The sequence below is a fragment of the Haemorhous mexicanus genome, chromosome Z (genome assembly GCF_027477595.1).
Source record: "Haemorhous mexicanus isolate bHaeMex1 chromosome Z, bHaeMex1.pri, whole genome shotgun sequence".
Taxonomy (NCBI): Eukaryota; Metazoa; Chordata; class Aves; order Passeriformes; family Fringillidae; genus Haemorhous; species Haemorhous mexicanus.
Genome location: NC_082381.1, coordinates 68,910,182 through 68,929,219, shown reverse-complemented (window position 1 = coordinate 68,929,219; position 19,038 = coordinate 68,910,182). Strand labels below are relative to the sequence as shown.

Below are 19,038 nucleotides of genomic sequence, written 5' to 3'. Positions count from 1 at the left end.
AAAATCAGGTCTGGATAGCAGTCTGGAGTTTTTAAACATCTGTGTTTCAGGGTTATTTGAATCCAGAATTATAATTAATTTCTGGTTTTTGCTCCAGAGTTTATGCGCAGAATCCCACTTCAGACATACCTACACAAATATACCTTCTATATATCATGTAAGTGGAAGTAATAATTAACGCCTTTACCATTTGTCTCTACAAATAAGAGCATTTGACAACATCCTTTCAATAGGATTCTTACTGTATATTCAGACTCCTCTGGTGCATTAGACTCTTCTAATTCGCTGATCTAATACCAGCCTGACATTTTAGTTCAACAGTGTGAATTAATGAATACAGCACTCCAAAACTATTTTAGTCATTTGTCTGTTTGTTGGAAGATTACAAGCAGGTCAACTCACCTCCCTACTTCACAAAATCAGAAAAACATTTATTCCTAAATTGTTTTGAGAAGCAGTACATCAAAACTAGATATTATTAATGACATATTGTGATAGTCCTTTTTCAGACCATAATTTCAACAGGAATTTACCTCAGTAAATCCCTAAAGACAAAATGATAGTGGTGAAAAATTACTATGGGCTTTATCATACTATTAATGTGTGAGCAGAAACCTCTACTTAAATCAGAAAGGAGTTTTATTTGAGACAGATATACAATATCCTAAAATCATCAGAATATTTCCTCAAAGAGAAACTATTCAAAGCACCAAAAATAACACAATGTATCAATTTGTAGACATCATTTATATTAAACCCAAAAAATGAAAGAATTTTTGTAATATCTTTTAAATATAGCCAAATTTAAGATATTGTTTATTTTTCCCCATTGCACTGCATTTAAAAGAAAACATAGACTCTGAAGTATACTCTCCTTCACCCTGCACATGAAATGAAAAATAACATTAATAGTAATTTGAAAACAAATGAGATACCTAAAAAGAAGTAAAAAATCCATCTCTGTTGTTATTTCATTAAATGAAAATGGAATTAGACCAGGTGTTCCTATGGTTATGTCTTCTTTGTTTTCAACTGACCTTGGAAACTTAAAACAAAGAAGTTCTGACTTTATAAAGCTTTCTCTTCTCCAGCTCAACCCCATGAACCCTATACCCGCTACTACTTTAGTTATTGACAGGAGCTATTTCCTTACTACCACCTTTATCTGCAACACCTCTAACCAATAGTTTTTAATAAGCCAGCCTTAAAAACATACAAGAAACTGCCCTGAAAAAGTCAGGCCCAAAATAACTAATGGAAAGTATACTGCTTTTTTTCACACACTCACACACACACACACAAGCACACGCACCCACCAGCAGGTGACCATTTCAGGGTAGTCTTTTCTTCCTTGGAAAAGGATGAAGCTAATGTATATTCTGCCAACTTTATATTTGTTTGAATAACTCAATGAAACTAAGAGAAAGAAGCATAATCTGAAAATTAATAAATTACTTGAAAGTCAGTCTCCAAATGTCTGGATTTAGTAACTACTAATTTGTAAAGTAAACAAGGGAAAACTTTTAAAAATCCAGGAAACATAAACTGAAGCTGAGGCCTTTCACAAGATCAAGACAAGATAGATGACAACCTGTAACGGTGTATCTTAGGGTTCCATGACTTCAGTTTGGAATTCGGATGCTTGTATTTGCAGTAAATTAAACAAAGCTGAACCCATCTAGAGGAAAAAAACACAGCAGATCAAATTACCTTCATTTTGCCTAAGTATTATAAATGATGGAGCCTCTTTCTGTTGCATCATGCAGAGTTACATATAGGCATTTCAAATTATGTAATATCTAAGCATCCTATATCATAATCATCATAAATTGTTACAAGACAGCACAATGAAAACTCAGTAATATGAGCAAATATCAAATTGCTGTGCTGTTCTTGTTTTCAAAACTCATTTAAGCTTCCAACAAAAGTTGGAAGTTCAGCCCATAAAATTAATTTTTTTTTAAAAAATGATGGGAAATACATTCACAAGGCATAAATTATGATAATTTGGGAGGTTCACCTTTTGTTCACAAAATTTTAAAAATCCTAAATAGGTTTGACTGTTACTTCAGCATGTTTAATTTATAATATGCTGCACCTCTTGATGAGCATTTACTAAAAGAAAGCATAAAACCAATTAGCTTGAATTGCAATTCAGACCTGAAAATCATCAACAGAGTATTTTCAGGCTCATTGCTGAAATGAAAATGACAACTTGACTAAAACTAGAAAGTTCAAAGTTTTGTTCAGATAAGCACCCAAAAGTTACCATTTCAGTGCTTCACTACCAAAAGCTCATTAAATGGTGAATCACACATCAAAGAATGTGAAACAGAATACAAAATTCTTTCATAAACATTGGGTGCTTATGCGAACCTTAAGGAAACTAAAGGAACCCTGCAAGGCCAATCACCTCCAAGTACTATCTTCCCTTTCAAACCCATGCAACCTATCCATCTTTATTCAAACAACATTCTGGTATCTGGAATCTCATCCATTATTGCTTCTATGATCATCTAATGCACTTCTCCTGTTCTGACCACCAGCTTCTCCTTGCACTTTCTTAACAGCATTAATAACAGCAGGCACATTGGTGTTGATATCTGTGTCTCTAAGTGAGAGAAAGAGAAAAACAAAGACAGAAAGGAAGGAAAAAGAGGGGGGTTTGGAGACAAGATAGTCCTAATGAAGGAAAAAAGGGGACTGCAGGAACTTGTTTGAAAAGGGATGCAGAACTGCTTTAGGTTCCAGAAAGAGGAAAACTTCTGGGACTTCCCTTGGCTATACACATCATAAACTTAGAAAAAAGAGGGAAAAAAATTAATTTAATGACAACACAATCCTGTAAGTCCTTACTCAAGAAAAGCTTGAAACTTTAATCATTTGTAATGCTGAAGGCCTGCACAATAGTGGCAAGAACTCTTTCCACTGACTAGGAAGAAAAAAAAAAAAGGTTGACAAAAATGACAGAGTATGATATTAGTATCTTCAATTCCTCTCTTTGCTTACACATACTTTTAACATCACTTTGTGAGCAATACAACATAAATCCATCTGATGAAACTACATATGCTCAGCTAACAGCAAGCATAAGGACAACTTAGTTATGGTATGATTTACGAAGCTGAAGTCAAAAAAGGCATTTTACAGTAAGTTATTATTATGCCCCAAATTCAACTAAATGCATGATCCTAAGTATAGTATCAACAGTGAGGGAACAAAAGGAAAACAGTAGCTTTGGTGCAAAGATACAAAAGTGGTTTCTCTGCCTTTCCTTGTGAAAGATCACCAGCTTCCAGAACCAGCTTCTGCTTCTATTTTCCTATAAAACCCCTACCTCAACCTCAATACTACTGCTCTTCATTTAACTGGAGTAAACCACAACCATATTTCAAAAGAAAAGTGACAGTTTAATTCATGAATGTTAAAATTTGTATCACCTGATCACTAGAGTCAATTGCAATTCAGGTTTCTTGCTCTAGTGGAAATATTTTAGAGCTATAGATATATAGTAACATATTTAGTCTCCTGGATTTTAAAGTCAGCTGATCAATGCTGGTGGAAAAGCATAACATGCAAGAAAAATATACCAAATAATTGTAAGCTACTATCTCTGAAACCTTGCTGCAAGCAGCCAGCAGCTTCACAGATCGTAAAATGCAACACAGCAATACCAACCATATGCATAAAGTATTAACTGCTTTTAAAATGTCTGAGGTTTTAGCCTCTCTTCTAAAAATATAGGGACCAGCTCTAAAGCAGAACATTATTTTGAACCACAAAATCAGTAAGTTAGGCATTTTTCAGGTATTATTTAAACTCATAAAGCAGAGAAATTAAAAGTCAAGACAGAAATTCTTTCCTGAGTTAACCCAGAGATAGCCAACAGTCAACTGTTTCTAGGCAGATGCTCAGAGGTTAAGGAGATCAGAAGTCAATGAAAAGGTTTCCCTTACAATCACCTGAACCAAAAGACTAAAGGAGGTTCTGGACTATTAGTGGAACTAAAACATAAACAGAGCAGAGAATTGAGACACATATGACTATCATCCTAGAAGATGTAGGTTATCCAGCAGTTACATAACTGAAGAGGAACTAGCACTGTTTCTAACAACCTCAATATCTTCCACTGCAGTGAATTCAATAAGATACCTGAAAGCATGTATTGCCTTTAGGAAACAGCTATGCATCAGCATTGAATGGTGCAATTTCTACCATTAGAATTTGGCTCACTGTAAGTCATAAATTTAACATTCTCCTGAGTGTGAAAATATACCCTAAAAATGAAATATTTTAAGTAGCTTGAGACATTGCCTTTCACTTTTTTATTCAAAATACCCATTTCTTCACCTAAATTCTATAACATTTCCCCTATATGAAAGGGACACAGTATAGTAAGTATAGTATATAGATTAGTATAGTATAGTATAAAGAACAATGCACATGTTACACTAGAAAAATCAGCTTCTACTTGCTAAAATACAGATTTATTTCTTCAGCTCAAGCAGCTAAGGCATCACCTTGAGTTCTTGCCTCACTTAATATACTGAACAACACAGAGAAATCTGACCAATAGCTGCAATGCTTTTGCTACAAGAGTTCTGTCCAAATGTAACTAAACAGTTTGGTTAGGAGTAATCCTCAAAATAGCACCAAAACTGAAAAGCTCCTTTTTATGCCAGATTGTCCCCTCATCAGTAAACAAACAAACACAAAAGCAGAAACTTGAAGTCCTTTAGTAATTGAGTTCTGATGCTTTAATTGGTCAAATACCTCTCCATGTTATTTAACTTAACATTCCTAAGTAAGAACAGCTCCAGCTTTACAGTGAAAAATCCATTGCAGAATAAGAACAGGATCTATGATCTAAAGCAGCAGTTTAACTTAACATCCAGAGGAAGCAGATGAGGAAATAAGGGAGAAAAGGCAAGAAACACAGATTAACATTAAAGCTACATGGTTGAAAGAGGTACTTTTTCTAAAGGTGAGAAGATTATGGTAGAATTCCTAAGCAGAAAGAATGTGAAGATTTTCCAGGTTATTTTAAAAACACCAATCATGTCAACAAGTTCCTCACAGGCCAGAAGATTTTCTGCTTGCATTTATTTTGATTTGAGAGTTCAACTGTTTCTCTTGTCATTGCTTGCCTCTAAAAAACAGTAAAGAACATGAGCAAGAGGAAAATGCAAGCAATTTTTTCTGAGACTTAGAATTTATTTCCTTTTGGGTCACAAAACTCCCTGTTGAAAAAGCCGCACTACACCTTTTTTTACTAGACACTTCAAATAAAAAGGGTTAAAAGAAATGTTTGAAAGGAGCTAGTATGTGAACTTCATTCACTGTAAATAGGTAGTTTTTGCTATGTTCTTCCATCATAGTTGCACATGTGTCTGTTCGAAAAGGATCCATGAACTATTAATGGCATCTTCATTGAATAGTACATTGAGAAGAAATATCCAAAGCACTGACAGTTTACTTTTGATAACAAGAGAGTTGAGCAGAGTATTCAATTTAGCTTGTCTTGGGATTTAGATCCAGTTTCATTCTTCAGTCCTGAAACCCTTTCATACATAAAGAAGTCTTTTCTAACTAGGTTATTTTCACCTGCACTACAATCTCCCAAAAGCTGTTTCCTCCTGCTTCAAAATTATCACTTCAAATCTCCAAGATAATAATAAACATGGTCACATTTAAAGAGCATTATGGTTGTGGCAGATCATATTTTTAAAGGTATATACTATTTTAAATGCATATTATTTTTTAGAATGGATACTACCAGACTTCTACACTAACTTACATATTAATAGATGGAGTTTGAATCCTGTGATCAAAATAGTGTGGTTATTTTCTGAGACACTTGAAAGTTATGTTTGTATTGATGGCACACTGATGGAACAACTCACTCTATACCAGTTCAGAGGTGGCAAGAGTTCTGGTAATGAAGACATTGCTTCACTTCATGAAGACTGCCTCAATTAAGTGTCAATATCTTTTCCACAACTCTTAGGGAATAAAAAAAAAAAAAAACTTAAAAAAAAAAAAAGAAAGCAGAAGGCAAAAAGCAAAGATAACCTATATTCTTCATTACTGCCAGCTATTTCTGGTTTAGAAACTGGTTTAAGAAAGAAAATGCACTGTGCAGTATGATCATCACAACAATGGTTACGCAGCTGAACAGTGTTTAAAAAACCCTACATATATGTGGAAAAGCCAGGTTTTGCACATTATGAGCTTTCCAGTTTAATTTAGAACGCAGTATGTCTCCAAAAACTGTGCTATAAATCACAGATTAAATAGCTGCAGATTTCCCTAGTCTGCAAATAAAAGATTGTGGTGAAAATTTGTAAGAAAAAAAGAAAAAGAAAATTGGTATGACTTAGATGAAGAGACAGGAAATAGGGCCATTAAAAATAGTGATGGGAGGTGAGAACCTAAAGAGGAACAATAATGGCCAAAAGAGGCTTGATGAGAACTCAGAAGACTCAGAACTACTTAGCCAGCTACATAGCTCTTAGATCCTTTCCAAAATGCATTCTGCCAAAGAGAATTATTATCCCAAAAATAATATTGTATTTATCACCCCAGAAATATTAAAAATCGAATTTCTTGTTTTATTTCATTTCAGATTATTTAATCTGAATAATCTAAAAATTTAAAATTATTAAAACTATTTACTTTTAAACCATAAGATATGTTCTCAATGTTTACTTAGTGTGGTCTCAGCTGATTATTTCATAATAAACACAGCAGAATGCTCTTTTGCCTTTAACTGCATACTTTGGCTGGAAGATTTTAAGTAAATATTTGTAACACAATGACCTACATGTGAAGGTTTTTATTTCTACTGTAAATTTATTTACTTTATTTACTTTGCACACTGGTACTTGCAGCCAAATCTTTGCTAGTACTTTGCTACTCAGTATTCTATCCAGCTATCTAGCTTCATGTTCATCTATGTCCAGAACCATAATTCATCTTTCAAAATAGATATCTGAATAATGTGAGATGCAATAGACTCAGTGTCATGGGAAAACAAACAAATAAACAAACAAGAAAATAAAATCATATCTGATAAATCAATACAAGTGCAAAAGGAACTTCAAAATGTAGCTTTATATGGAAAGATTAAAGCCAGAACAGACTTCATGTTTCAAGATTAATACAACATAAACCTGATCTCAACCAAGTGAAATCAGGGAAAATTCTTGATTACACTTTACAAGGATCGGGCTCGAGTGTTCTGGGCTCTTTTTTTCCCTACAAATAAAGAACAGCTTACCCGACTCATCGTTACCCACATTTAGTGTACAGCGCATACAAAGGGCTCAAGCAAAAGATGCAGCATAAGGATTAAAATTAACCCTTTGCTCACAAATGATGGCACCAGATATGCCATTGGAAATCTGCAACCCACTACTACAACTAACTAAAGATTTATGCTATAAAGGAATATATACAAATGACTAAGCAGAACACTCAGCATAAGGATTAAGACTTCTTACCCCATATTTACATTGGCGGGATGTTGCTCCATACTGGAAGCGACACTGTTCATCAGCATCATACACCTGACCTGGGGCCACAGCTGGATAAAGAAAGTCACGCTTGGGAGGCTCATTATCAAGGCAAGTACCACGGCCCGAACTGTTCAACATAAAGGACCAAATCAATTAGGAATTCTACTGACTGTAAATCACAGTAATGATATTATGTATCTAGTTATTACTTTTAACAGTGCTGGGTGTGAAACAAATATGATTGCAATAAATAGACACTAAGAAGGTACACCCATATAAACAAGAGAAAATATTTAGAGGGAATTAGGAAATTAAAATAATTTTTCATCATTATTATTTTAAAAAATGCTTATTTTAGATTGTGAAATAATTTTATATATTATCCTTTTTAGAAGTGTGATAATTTCTGAGCCACACAAGACTGATTTTCATTTTTGGTTTAGGATTCCTATTTGTTTTCACTGAAGAACAGCTACATTTAGTCAAAGAATGAAAAATAAACAAATCAAGCAAATGCAAGAAGTTTAGTTTACAATTTGAAATGACCCTTCTGATCCTTCAAACAGCTAAGTATAATCTTATAGATAGAAGCAGCTGAACTGGTTTATGTAAAACTAAAACACATTCGGAGTTTCAACATGACAAAATGTTTATAGGATCTGGACCTTAACATGCAAGCTTTTCTTCCATTCAGGGGAAGAAAATGGTTACAGAGGTAAAAATTCTACAGGAACTTCAAATTTACCTATACTAAGATGAGTGAAAAAATTTGTAGGGGTCCAAGATCTTTTTTACTGTACTAATAGTTAGTCCTAAAAAATTCATGTTGGAACCAAAAAAATCATCTTTGCAAACTTCAATATTTTCTTCTTTTTATATTCACTGTTTTGTTCAGTGGTTGATGATTTTTTTCCAAAATATGCCCATATTCAACCACAGTATTTTAGTGTAGTGGAATAAATGACAAAGAAAGCCAAAACCAGACTGAGCCCTGTTTAGAAAACTTTGTACTTTGCTAAATACAATTATTCAGTTTTATTGGGTCAGTGTGCATAAAAGAGGACAGATGCTTTTTTACTTTCATTTCACATGTGAATAAGTGAGGATTTTCAAAGAATTCTTATGGCAACACTTAAAATTTTTTTCCGACATTCCTACCAATTTTGCCAGCACTTATGTTCTGTTTTTTTCCAAATCTTTTCCATGCACCTTGCCAAAGGAACGTAATTTCAGAAGTGAATGTTCTACACTGTTTTTTGGAGATCTCCAATTTTCTATACTTTTCATCTGCAGATAAAAAAAGAGCAAAAAGTGTCCTTTAACTACACATTTTATGTTTTCATTTTAAATCCTTTTTGATCAAGTCTTCAAAATACTAGAAAATATCCTTTGGAAAAATGAAAAAACAGCCTCTGCCAACCATTTCAGAAGGTGGCAAATAGCAACTAATGCAAGAACCAAGTAAATACTGGAAAAAAATACAGTATTTGATGACAAATTCCAAGGATTTTGGTGTGATTCACCTGCATGCATGCACACACACCACACCCATGCATCCACTCAGTTGAAATCTACTTTTAAAATATCAACTGTGTGGTTCTGGCAAATAAAAATGGTGTACTTTCCCCTTTATCTCATGTAATTGCTGCAAGTATATGTATTTTCTAGCAGCAGAAGTTGGGAAAATATCGTTCAAACTTTTAAAATATTTCAGTGTTGTATTTTGCACATATAAGGAGTGCATGTTAATAATTCCAGTATTAAAAGAACTGACATACAAGCTGATGTTTCTGCAATGTCCGGACTAAACTGCAGATAGAATCTTTCCTTAAATAAGCAGTGAGACGTTTAGCATTTGGCACCAGCTTGAGCTAGTATTGCCATATGATGGGAACATTTCCAAAGATTCCAATATTGCAGTTTACAAGATGACTGTAAACTGTGATCTTGTAAACAGACGGCCGAGGGCACAGCATTTAAAAAATCTCATTACCTTCAGTGACTTCTCTCCACAATCATATGTAGCCCTGCCCAAATTAGATTACAGAAACCACTCTAAATCTTTACATTTGCTAAATTAAAATCTGTACCTACTCTCAAGACATACAATGGCAGAAAAGCAAGTCATAAGTCCTTGTATTGAATAAAAAATATGACTCTTCTGCTCTAATTACTGGATTTGCACCATAGTAAAATATTGTTGTAGTAATTAAGTGAGAAAGGTACTACTGAGAAGTTGTTCTCTCACTAGCTACATTATATCACAATCTCAAGACTGAAAATTTATTTCTGACTTTCCTTCTGCTTCAGTTCTATTATTTATCTCAAGCAGTAGAGCAAAACTGACCCCTGATACTTAATTGCAGGAATTGAAGTATCCTGGAAAAGAAATGGCATGATCTTTATAAACACATTAATAAAAACAGAGACTTTCCATTGGTAATGAAAGGTCTGACCAAAGCTGTGCAAAGGATGAATACAGGCTGAGGACCATTTAACCTTTCCAGAAAACTTTTACAGGACTTGGGAATGGTCCAATACCCTTGTGTGTATGTCCCTGTTCTCGCTTCCTTTGTTCCATCAAAGCAAAGCCCAGATACTTGAGAAAAAACATTATGTTAAATCTAGGGGAATGAACCAAAAGGGTCCAAGAAGATTCATGGTTTTGGAGAACTTTATAAACAGAGATCTAATAGTTACTATCAGTCAGGCATATAAAAGTGTAGATGTAAAAAAGGACTGGAAAGAATGCCCCAAATACCTTCATATCCAAAATTGAAAATTTCATGATTGCTCTTGTGCTTTGTGATTTTATCTTATACACATATATACACCAAGTCAAAAAATCTACAGGATATCCCTGCAGAGCATTTGCATTTTTGAACATGGGATGGATAAATCTTTAATGTCTACAACAGAAATAAGATGATCTCGAACTGACCATTACATTCTATTACTCTACAAGGCACTAATAGTACTCACAGTTTTTCTCATTTTCCTAACTTTAGGTTAATTTTGTGAAGCTTTATGGGACATACTGGGACTTGTTTCAATTATGAAATAGCTAAGCTTGATGTCATTTCAGCCTAGTATTCCAGTGTAGTGTCTCCAGAGATCATTTTAAAACACTCTACAATATAATTTAAACATTTTTTCCTGTATTTTAATATCACGACAGCAAATTATTATTCTTCTGTTTGAAAGGATAACAAGGATACTAGAACATTCTAGGAAAGCTTAAGATTTCAGGCTGCTATCACTGCTAACTGCTCAACCAAATGAATACCAATCAGGGATTAAAACTTCACAGACTGAGCACAAAACTCAGGATCACCACCTCAGCACAGATATCACACTTGTATTCAAGATCAATAAAGAGAAAAAATAAAAACCATGGATGTAGATCTCTCAGGGTTTATGTTCCTATTACAGTATCTATTCCAAAATATCCCTACTTACATAGTATAACCCAACTCCTTCAATGGCTGAAGAAAATATCCCAGAATGCTGGCTCTGAAAATTGGTTTTGAATGTCACACAATGGCTTCATTCAAAATAATTATGTGGACTATAATGCAAGCTACACTTAATGATCACAAATTAAATGTAATATAAATATTTGTAAATATCTGTTATAGCTAAATAATCATATACATAAATACATTGATATTATACATTATGTTTTATTTAATTCTGATCCCAAATTAGCCATCAAATATGAAAAAAGCAATGGTAAAAATTATTAACAAAAAACAGAGAGCATTTTTACATATACATACCATTAATTATTTACATGCCAATACATCTGACTCCTAACAGAATCCTTACTTCATATTTATAAGTATAAACTGATCTTTTAAAAGCACCAGGTTATAGTTCTGTACAAGTTACAAACAGTAATAGGTAAACTCTGCACATTGCTCAGTAGTCTACAGATCTAGGCATAAATATTTGTAGAATCTGGACATAAGTAATAGAACTGAGATTTGGATTTGATGTGCTTTAGATTAAATGAAACAAAATGCAATTACTAAATAAAAACTTTCTTGAATGATAGGGAAATTGAGATATACCATTCACTATTCTGATAAAATCCACTTCTTTCCATTCTTTTATGCCAAGGTTGGCTCTGTCTTAGTATCTATTTCATACAAAAGACTTTGCAATGTTGCACAATCTTTTCATCACACTCAATGTTCCTTTTGTATTGAGGTAATAATTTGCTGTTTCTTTAATGCATACTATCCCCCACACTTTCCTGTGTTCCAGAGTGTTATTTTATTCATTGGAATACCCAGCAGCTGTACAAGGAAAATTCTGTTGGTTCATCTATCAAAACCATCCTCCTATCAAAATCCAGTTTTAAGAGTTCAGGAGATTCTAACACATAAAATAATGGACCAAACACTTATTTCCTCAGATATTCTACAAATAAGTTAATGGAAATCCGAGGCTGATTCTGCCCTTTACAATTTCCTTATATTTAAATAAATCAAAAGGTAGACAAAGAGTAATACTTGCAAAGCCAACACTTAAAGCTGTATTGCCATCCCACAATTGCAGAAACTCTTAGATCTTTTTTCCCACTAAATACTCTTTTAAGTAAAACATAAGACTTTCAAAGTTTGAGAAATCTATAGCAAATGAGGGCACATGTTTTTTATTTAATTACCTGTTAGTAAAAAATACTTTAAATCTTAGTATAATTTATAGAAAAGAAGCAAATTATAATCCAAAATGTAGGTCAACGCATAATACTGAATGCAAATTTTCTCCACTGATTTGTAGAAAGAGATAATAAATTTTTATATGATTGATATGATCTTATCTTTCAAAATTAGTCTTCTTTTTTCAGAAGTAACTTTACATTTCTGGAGTATGAGGGAACTGGCCAGTGTCCCATAGATAATATATGAGGCATATGTAGACATATACTATATTTACCTTGCATATCCACTTGTACATTTAAGATTCTTGGGCAGATGATATCTGGACCAGAACACTGAATGATGGCTTTTTTTGTTTGGGTTTTTTTCCCCCTCTATTGTTTGCATGGGCTTGCTTGGACCAAGATAGTTTTGGCACCCTTCCAGAGTTAGAAAGCTGTAGTCTAAGATCTAAATCCTGCTGTATGGCAATCAAAGAGTGCCTCCAACAATTTCCTATGATAGATCTCAATGAAATAATTTAAGATTCTTGGTTCTCCTCCATCTTCAAAAGACAATCCTGCCTTTGAAAGACAGAGCTGGCCATCTTGCTTCTCTTAACTCCTCTCCTGTTACTGACAAGAAAAATAGACTGTGATTCCAGAAATCACACCGTTCTTTTTATAACAAAAGGTAGAAGTTATATATACACACACACATGTTGCATGGAATTAAATTCATACTGTTTTTCAGCCACTAAAATTTTAAACTTGGTTCTTTTCTCCTATGAATAGATATTACAGGTTTCTACTCATCTCACAGAAATCTCTGTCCCCTGAGATTGTCCTCCAAGCCTTCAATTCTCAGTCAGTATTACAGTAATTAGTTCCATATAATGTTAGTGAAATTAAAGCCATTGCAAAACACCCATGAACAATTCAGTCGATAAACTGAATTGTGTCAATCTTTCACTCTACCTAAAAGCTTGATAGACAACAGCTATTTCAAGCTTGGCAGACAACAGATTTATGTTCTTCAAGGAATGTTTTATCCAGAAAAAAAAATATTTCCTTTGGTCATTCCAGTATCTGTGCTGGTTGACCATCCTTGCTGAGAGTTTTGGTAGACCTATTAGGATTACAGAACTTTGCTTTGTCTTGTCAGCCTTTGAGCCATATTCATCCTCTTTCCAGCACTTCTGGAAAATAATTTGCTTTCTCAACTACTACTTAACTGAACTGATACCCTCCAGGTGATACTTCATGGTTACTCCTCAGTGTAAAACTGCTGTAGCAAGTGGTGACCTGAGCTGGTAACCAGTAAATCCACATTAGCCTTCCTTACCATAAAATACTGTGAATATGTAACAAAATTCTATTCTATTCCTGTAGCATTAACATGGTATCATGACAGCATGGCCCAAACACGGACAAAGGTTCAAAGATATAAATTTAAAAGGTCTCACAGACCTGGTTTCTGCTTGGATATCTGCATTTAATACCCTTAAGTCCTACCTGTCTTGTTACACACAGCTAAATGAATTCCAAACCATCTTGGTCTCTAAAGTTCCAAATCAGCATTTTTCTCATATTTTGCTAAGTCATCAAGAAATATTAGGGGAAAAAAAGAAATCATTTTTCCTGTGAGGATGCAGACTCTTCTACTCTTCTAGAAGTAATCACAGATATGTTGCCACTTGAAACTTGCTATTATTTTTTTTATTCTTGCTAACTGTTTACTACCTGCAACAGAAATAAAGCCTCTCTCAGAGCTGCTCTGTATAAGGAAATGTGTGATTGGGTAAGAAGTGATTTTGGGTTCTGGCAGTTGTCCTGCAGGTATATGTTTTACTCTAGCAACTGCCTGTTGTCACTGAGTTTGTATAAAAGCTGGTGCGGAAACTAGAAACTAGAGAAACAAAGTACAGTTTTACAGACTATCTACCTTATGAAACAATAACTCAAATATTTTAAGGATAACGCTATCAATTCATTTATAGGACATTAGATCCACAGACAAGAAGAAGCACAGATTTATAATGAACAGATCATGTTTGAGAAATCTGACATATTTGAAAACAGATTTGAAAAAAGATCAGTAGATGAAATAAAAGTTATATTTGCCTCTTACTACAGTATTTAACACTGCATTCCATACAATAGAAAAATCTACAAAAAATTGTGATGTGTAACATAATATGTGTCCAAGGTGGCTTTGAAAAAAAATAACATCTCTCTTCCATGTTACAAAAATACAGCTGAAGTATTATGAAAAATAATTTATCATTGAATCTGCTATGCATAGATTGTTGTTTTTCTCTAGTTCAAATATCACTTAGTATCTTCAGTAATGTTTTTTTGTGAAATTCATTTTTGGTAGTAATTTGAGTAGAGTTGCAAACACTGGCAATGATAGAGAAGTATCTCATAAAACCTGAGGAGATTAGAACTATGGAAACAGATTTAACAGAGTACTTGTGGCTTTATAGCAATATATCTACAATTTCACTGCCATCCCACAGACTTCAAAATTAAACTTAACCATAAATCAAACCTGGAATGGAAAAGAATAATGGAGATGCTAACAGTAAATAATAAACTAAATCAATAAAAAAAAGCAGGGCAAAAATGCTCAAGATAAAAATGTTTTTAACTGGCAGTAAAATTTCAAAAGACCACTGCATGCATCACGTTAAAATTTGAAACTATACAGGAGTATTATGAACAAATGTTCAGCTCTATTATATTTGCAGAATAACACATACCACAGAATTTTATCATGTTCCTTCCCTAAATCCATAAATAAGAAATAACTTCTTTACTTTATGTTAAATTATGTCCTCATCAACAGACAATTTATTGTCAGGACAATTATGGGATCAAAATTTAGTTTTTCAGAGAAGAGCAACAAATAGAAGTAAATGAGACAGAGAACAGCAGAAGTGTAACAAGAAGAACAAGCTCCCAAATATTACAAAGAATTACCTGAAAAGGTAATTTACTGTAAGCTTACAGTCAGAACTACAAAGATGTGAAATAAGCTCAGAAGATATATGAAAACTATATTCTTTTTCACAGTTAAAGCCAGGCTGCAATGACATACTAGAAAGACTAAGAAAGACTACTAATGTAGTGTTGGGAACAGCATGGAATTAACGTAAGTAATTGGCAATTGTAAAACAAAATAACTATGAATATTTTTTTAAGTAATGCTAGTGTTAAATAAATACATATAAATGTGCATATATATTTATATATATATTTTATATATTTATATATATATATATATATATATATATATATATATATATATATATATATATATATATATATCCCCTTAACAAATGAAATTTTATTGCGAGAAAGCTGTACCACACATATATGGTAGGGATGATTTACTCATTTCCTGCTTTAGTTTAGACTAAAATATTCATCTTAAATACACCAGTATATGAATTTGTGTGGATGCACGTTTCAGAGGTGTGATACAAAATGCCTTAAACCTATTACAGTAACTGATGAGAAGTTTTCTTCCTCTGAAGTGCACAACCACTTAAATGTTCGTCTCTGCCCACTGAGTGTACAGAAGTTCAAGTACCCTGACAGCCCAAGTTAGTGATTCTCTTCATCATGTGGGAACATTTGAACCATCCTAAAGGTTTTGGTCTAGATGAGTCCCTTTAGAAAAGATACAGAAGACAGCATCTTATTCTGAAGTTAGATCCCTAAAAGAAAAGGAGATGGTAATTTTGTTCTTAGTAGCCTCACGGTTAGACAATTGACTAGTTTAAGTCCCTCTCTTAAAATACAGTAAGTGTCTGAATTACTGAACAAACTGTATTTCTTAAGGGCATGATTGCACTAATGACACTGAATCTGCCAACTAACTGTTATTTGCCTCCAAAAAAGAACATCTTTCAGCATCTAAATAAATCTGTTAAGAATCTGTTCTCAGTGAACTCATGGTTATATGTACTCGTCTTCAAAATTTAAAACACATATAAGGCCTCATTACAAATCATCAATATATATATAAATGTATCTATTGATACATTTCTGTGAATAACATATTTTGACTGTCTGAATTTTTTCATAGTGAAATTTCAGGTAGCAAACTACTTCTGGATAAAAATCACCACAGAAGTAGAGATTATCAGAATTTTAAGGTATTAATATAAAGATCTATGCCATCCTCTTCTATAATCTTTATATTCTCGCCAGTAGTACCAAAGAACATTGGTAGGTAAAAACCCACTAGACTGCATGAAAAATATCTGAAGAATTGAATGCAAAAGGAACAGGGCCACAACCATCTTCCCTTCAATAGATTCCCTCACATTATGTATGCTAACAAAACACGATCCATAGGCAAATCCTACCCTCTTTAATTTCCCACTCTCAGATTAATGAAGAGATGAGGTATGATCAGAACTTCAGAACCTTTTGAGTAGATTAAAAGCAGTGGAGAACTGTTTAGGTGGTGAATGGAGCAAAAGAAGCTTTCGCCATTACATTGAAATAATGCTCTATAGAAAAAAAGAGTTTTAAGTGACTCACTGTATTTCTGTCTATTCATTATAAAAATGTAAACCATCAGAACAGGTCAGTATATCTCTACAACTGATCCCAAAAGGTGTCAATTTTTTGAAAACTAATTTTTCTTGAGAGATTACTTACTCCAAAAAGCTGGTGATGTAATCCCGACTGCAAGCTGACCAGGAGAAAGGATTGGTGTTTGCTGTAATATGAGCTGCCATTAGCTTTGCTGCTTCATGACCTTTGGTCCCACAGGAATTTCCAATTCCATCATGATTCATACCAAAACTGCTCAAAAGAGTAGGAGAGAAACAGGCTATTACTTCTCTACAGCATCATATAACCCTTAAAACATAATGCCACCTTTACAGAAATCGTGTTGTACCTAAAAGAACACAGTGCAGGAGAACTCCTAAGCAGAGAGTCAGTTAAGTTCTGTTTAATTTATTCAGATCTCATCATACAGCACAATAACATAACCATCTTCCCTTCTATGGATTTTTGGAAGCATTCTATTTGTTTTCTAAAGCTTTTAAAGAAAACAGTATTCTTGCAAGACAAATACAGAGCACTCAAGCCTTTATTTGGTATGGTACCTGGATATGGAACATTTATTATACTGCAGACTCTTGGAATAGTTAAAAAGGGCTAAGAATGGGTACTGTTGCTGTTACAATACACTATATATAGACACAGAGCAACCAATGATAATTCAAGAGGAACATGGGTTTTGCAATTCCTAGGACCATCCTATATGCACACTCCCTCTTTGTATCAACTCACAGAGGGACTTGGAGTCCTCCTGTTAGAGCTTTGTTTTGTCAAAGAATATCCAAATGAAGACAATTAAAAATCAGCAGAAAATAAAATAAGAAACCTCTGGATGGAACTTGGCCAAAAGAGATTTTTAGGAAAGAAATTAACTTTCAAGAAAAATTATATGACCCAGTAAAAAAATATCCTAAAGAATCCATTTTCTTATTATTATAAAATAATCCTTGTTCTTATTATTATAAAACTCTGCATTGTTACTCTTTGATTAATTTCCATTCAATCACTTGGGGAGAAAAATTTGTTCCCTCATTTCTTATTTTTTTAAATGTTAAGCTTTGGTCAAATTTACTTCTCAAAAGCTTACGAAATCAGATGGGCAGATAGTGAGAGACACAGGAACTTCCCTGATAATGAGACAGAGAAGTAATTAAAACTATGGCAAAATTAAGATTCTGAACTCCCAGAATCATAGAGAGAAATCTGTCTTTGAAGTCTTCAGCATGCTAAAAGGACTGACTGATTTCTTACTCATCATTCAGGAAAAAAAAAAGAATTGAGGCACTCAGTTTTGATTTTCTGTAACGTTTAGGGCTGATGCAAGAACATACAAAAAGCAGTAGAAAAGAAACTGACCTTTCACCACATTTCATACCAGTTCATTTCACTTTCTTTACTGAAATAAATCAGTGCAGTTGTGTTATAGTAATCTGAACGTATTGCTCCAGAATGTGGTATAATACCCCAAGAGTTTAATGTTACCCTGAATTTTAATACACTGAGTACTATTTCACCTCTTCAGATGATCATAACAATCTACAAGTGAAAGGTTTTGGCAACCATCCCTTACAAAAAAACCAAAACATCAGTGAATGATGGATGATTCCTACAGGATCAGGAAGGACTTCACCATCAAAAAAGCATGGCTGCCTCACCTATGGGATGTGTCCCTGTGGAATATATATTCTGCAGCAATGCCTGCATGTGTCTGGCTCAGTTTTTGGTATCTCACAAATGCACAAGCCATATACTGTATTATACACTGCAAAGGTCTAACTGACACCTCAGATTATGCACTCAAACAAAGAATGTCCCTTGCTTATAAAAAAATACAGCTTTAATCCACTCATCAGAGCAATGTACATAATGCAATGTACATAATGCAGTAATAATTCTTTTGATCTTATCAATATCTATTCATATTAGGAGAGGAAAGAACTTAGATGTCCTGTGCAACAAGCTGAACCAGATTTTTACAATTAAAAATGTGCTTTATTTACCTGTTCTCAGTGGCAATTATTTCCTAGAATTTGGGTACTTCAAACAAAAACATTCCTTTTTCAAATATCTCGGTACCATTTCTGAAAACAGAAAACCTTATTTTTTAAAAATCTCCATAAATTCCCCCTTTATAATAATTATTTGGATGATTCTTGTATTCAGCTTATCTCTAGTTAGCATATTCAATTTGTTAAAAATCTTACAGACTTCAGTTCTCTGGGAAATGAAATTTTTATGTTTTGGGTGTATAAGTAAAAGAACAAACTTCATCATTTAATAACCTTCCTT

The 19,038-nt window shown here is 33.5% G+C and overlaps 1 protein-coding gene across 1 annotated transcript in view; it reads right to left on the bottom strand.

Annotated features, from left to right (window-relative positions):
• Positions 1-19,038, bottom strand: part of ADAMTS6 (ADAM metallopeptidase with thrombospondin type 1 motif 6) — a 144,634-nt gene that overhangs the window by 52,494 nt on the left and 73,102 nt on the right. Inside the window, exons 10-11 of the mRNA XM_059836546.1 lie at positions 16,840-16,986; positions 7,503-7,644 (exon numbers count right to left, since the gene is read on the bottom strand). Of these exons, the coding sequence (XP_059692529.1) occupies positions 7,503-7,644; positions 16,840-16,986 (289 nt within the window). The remainder of the gene's footprint in view (positions 1-7,502; positions 7,645-16,839; positions 16,987-19,038) is intronic.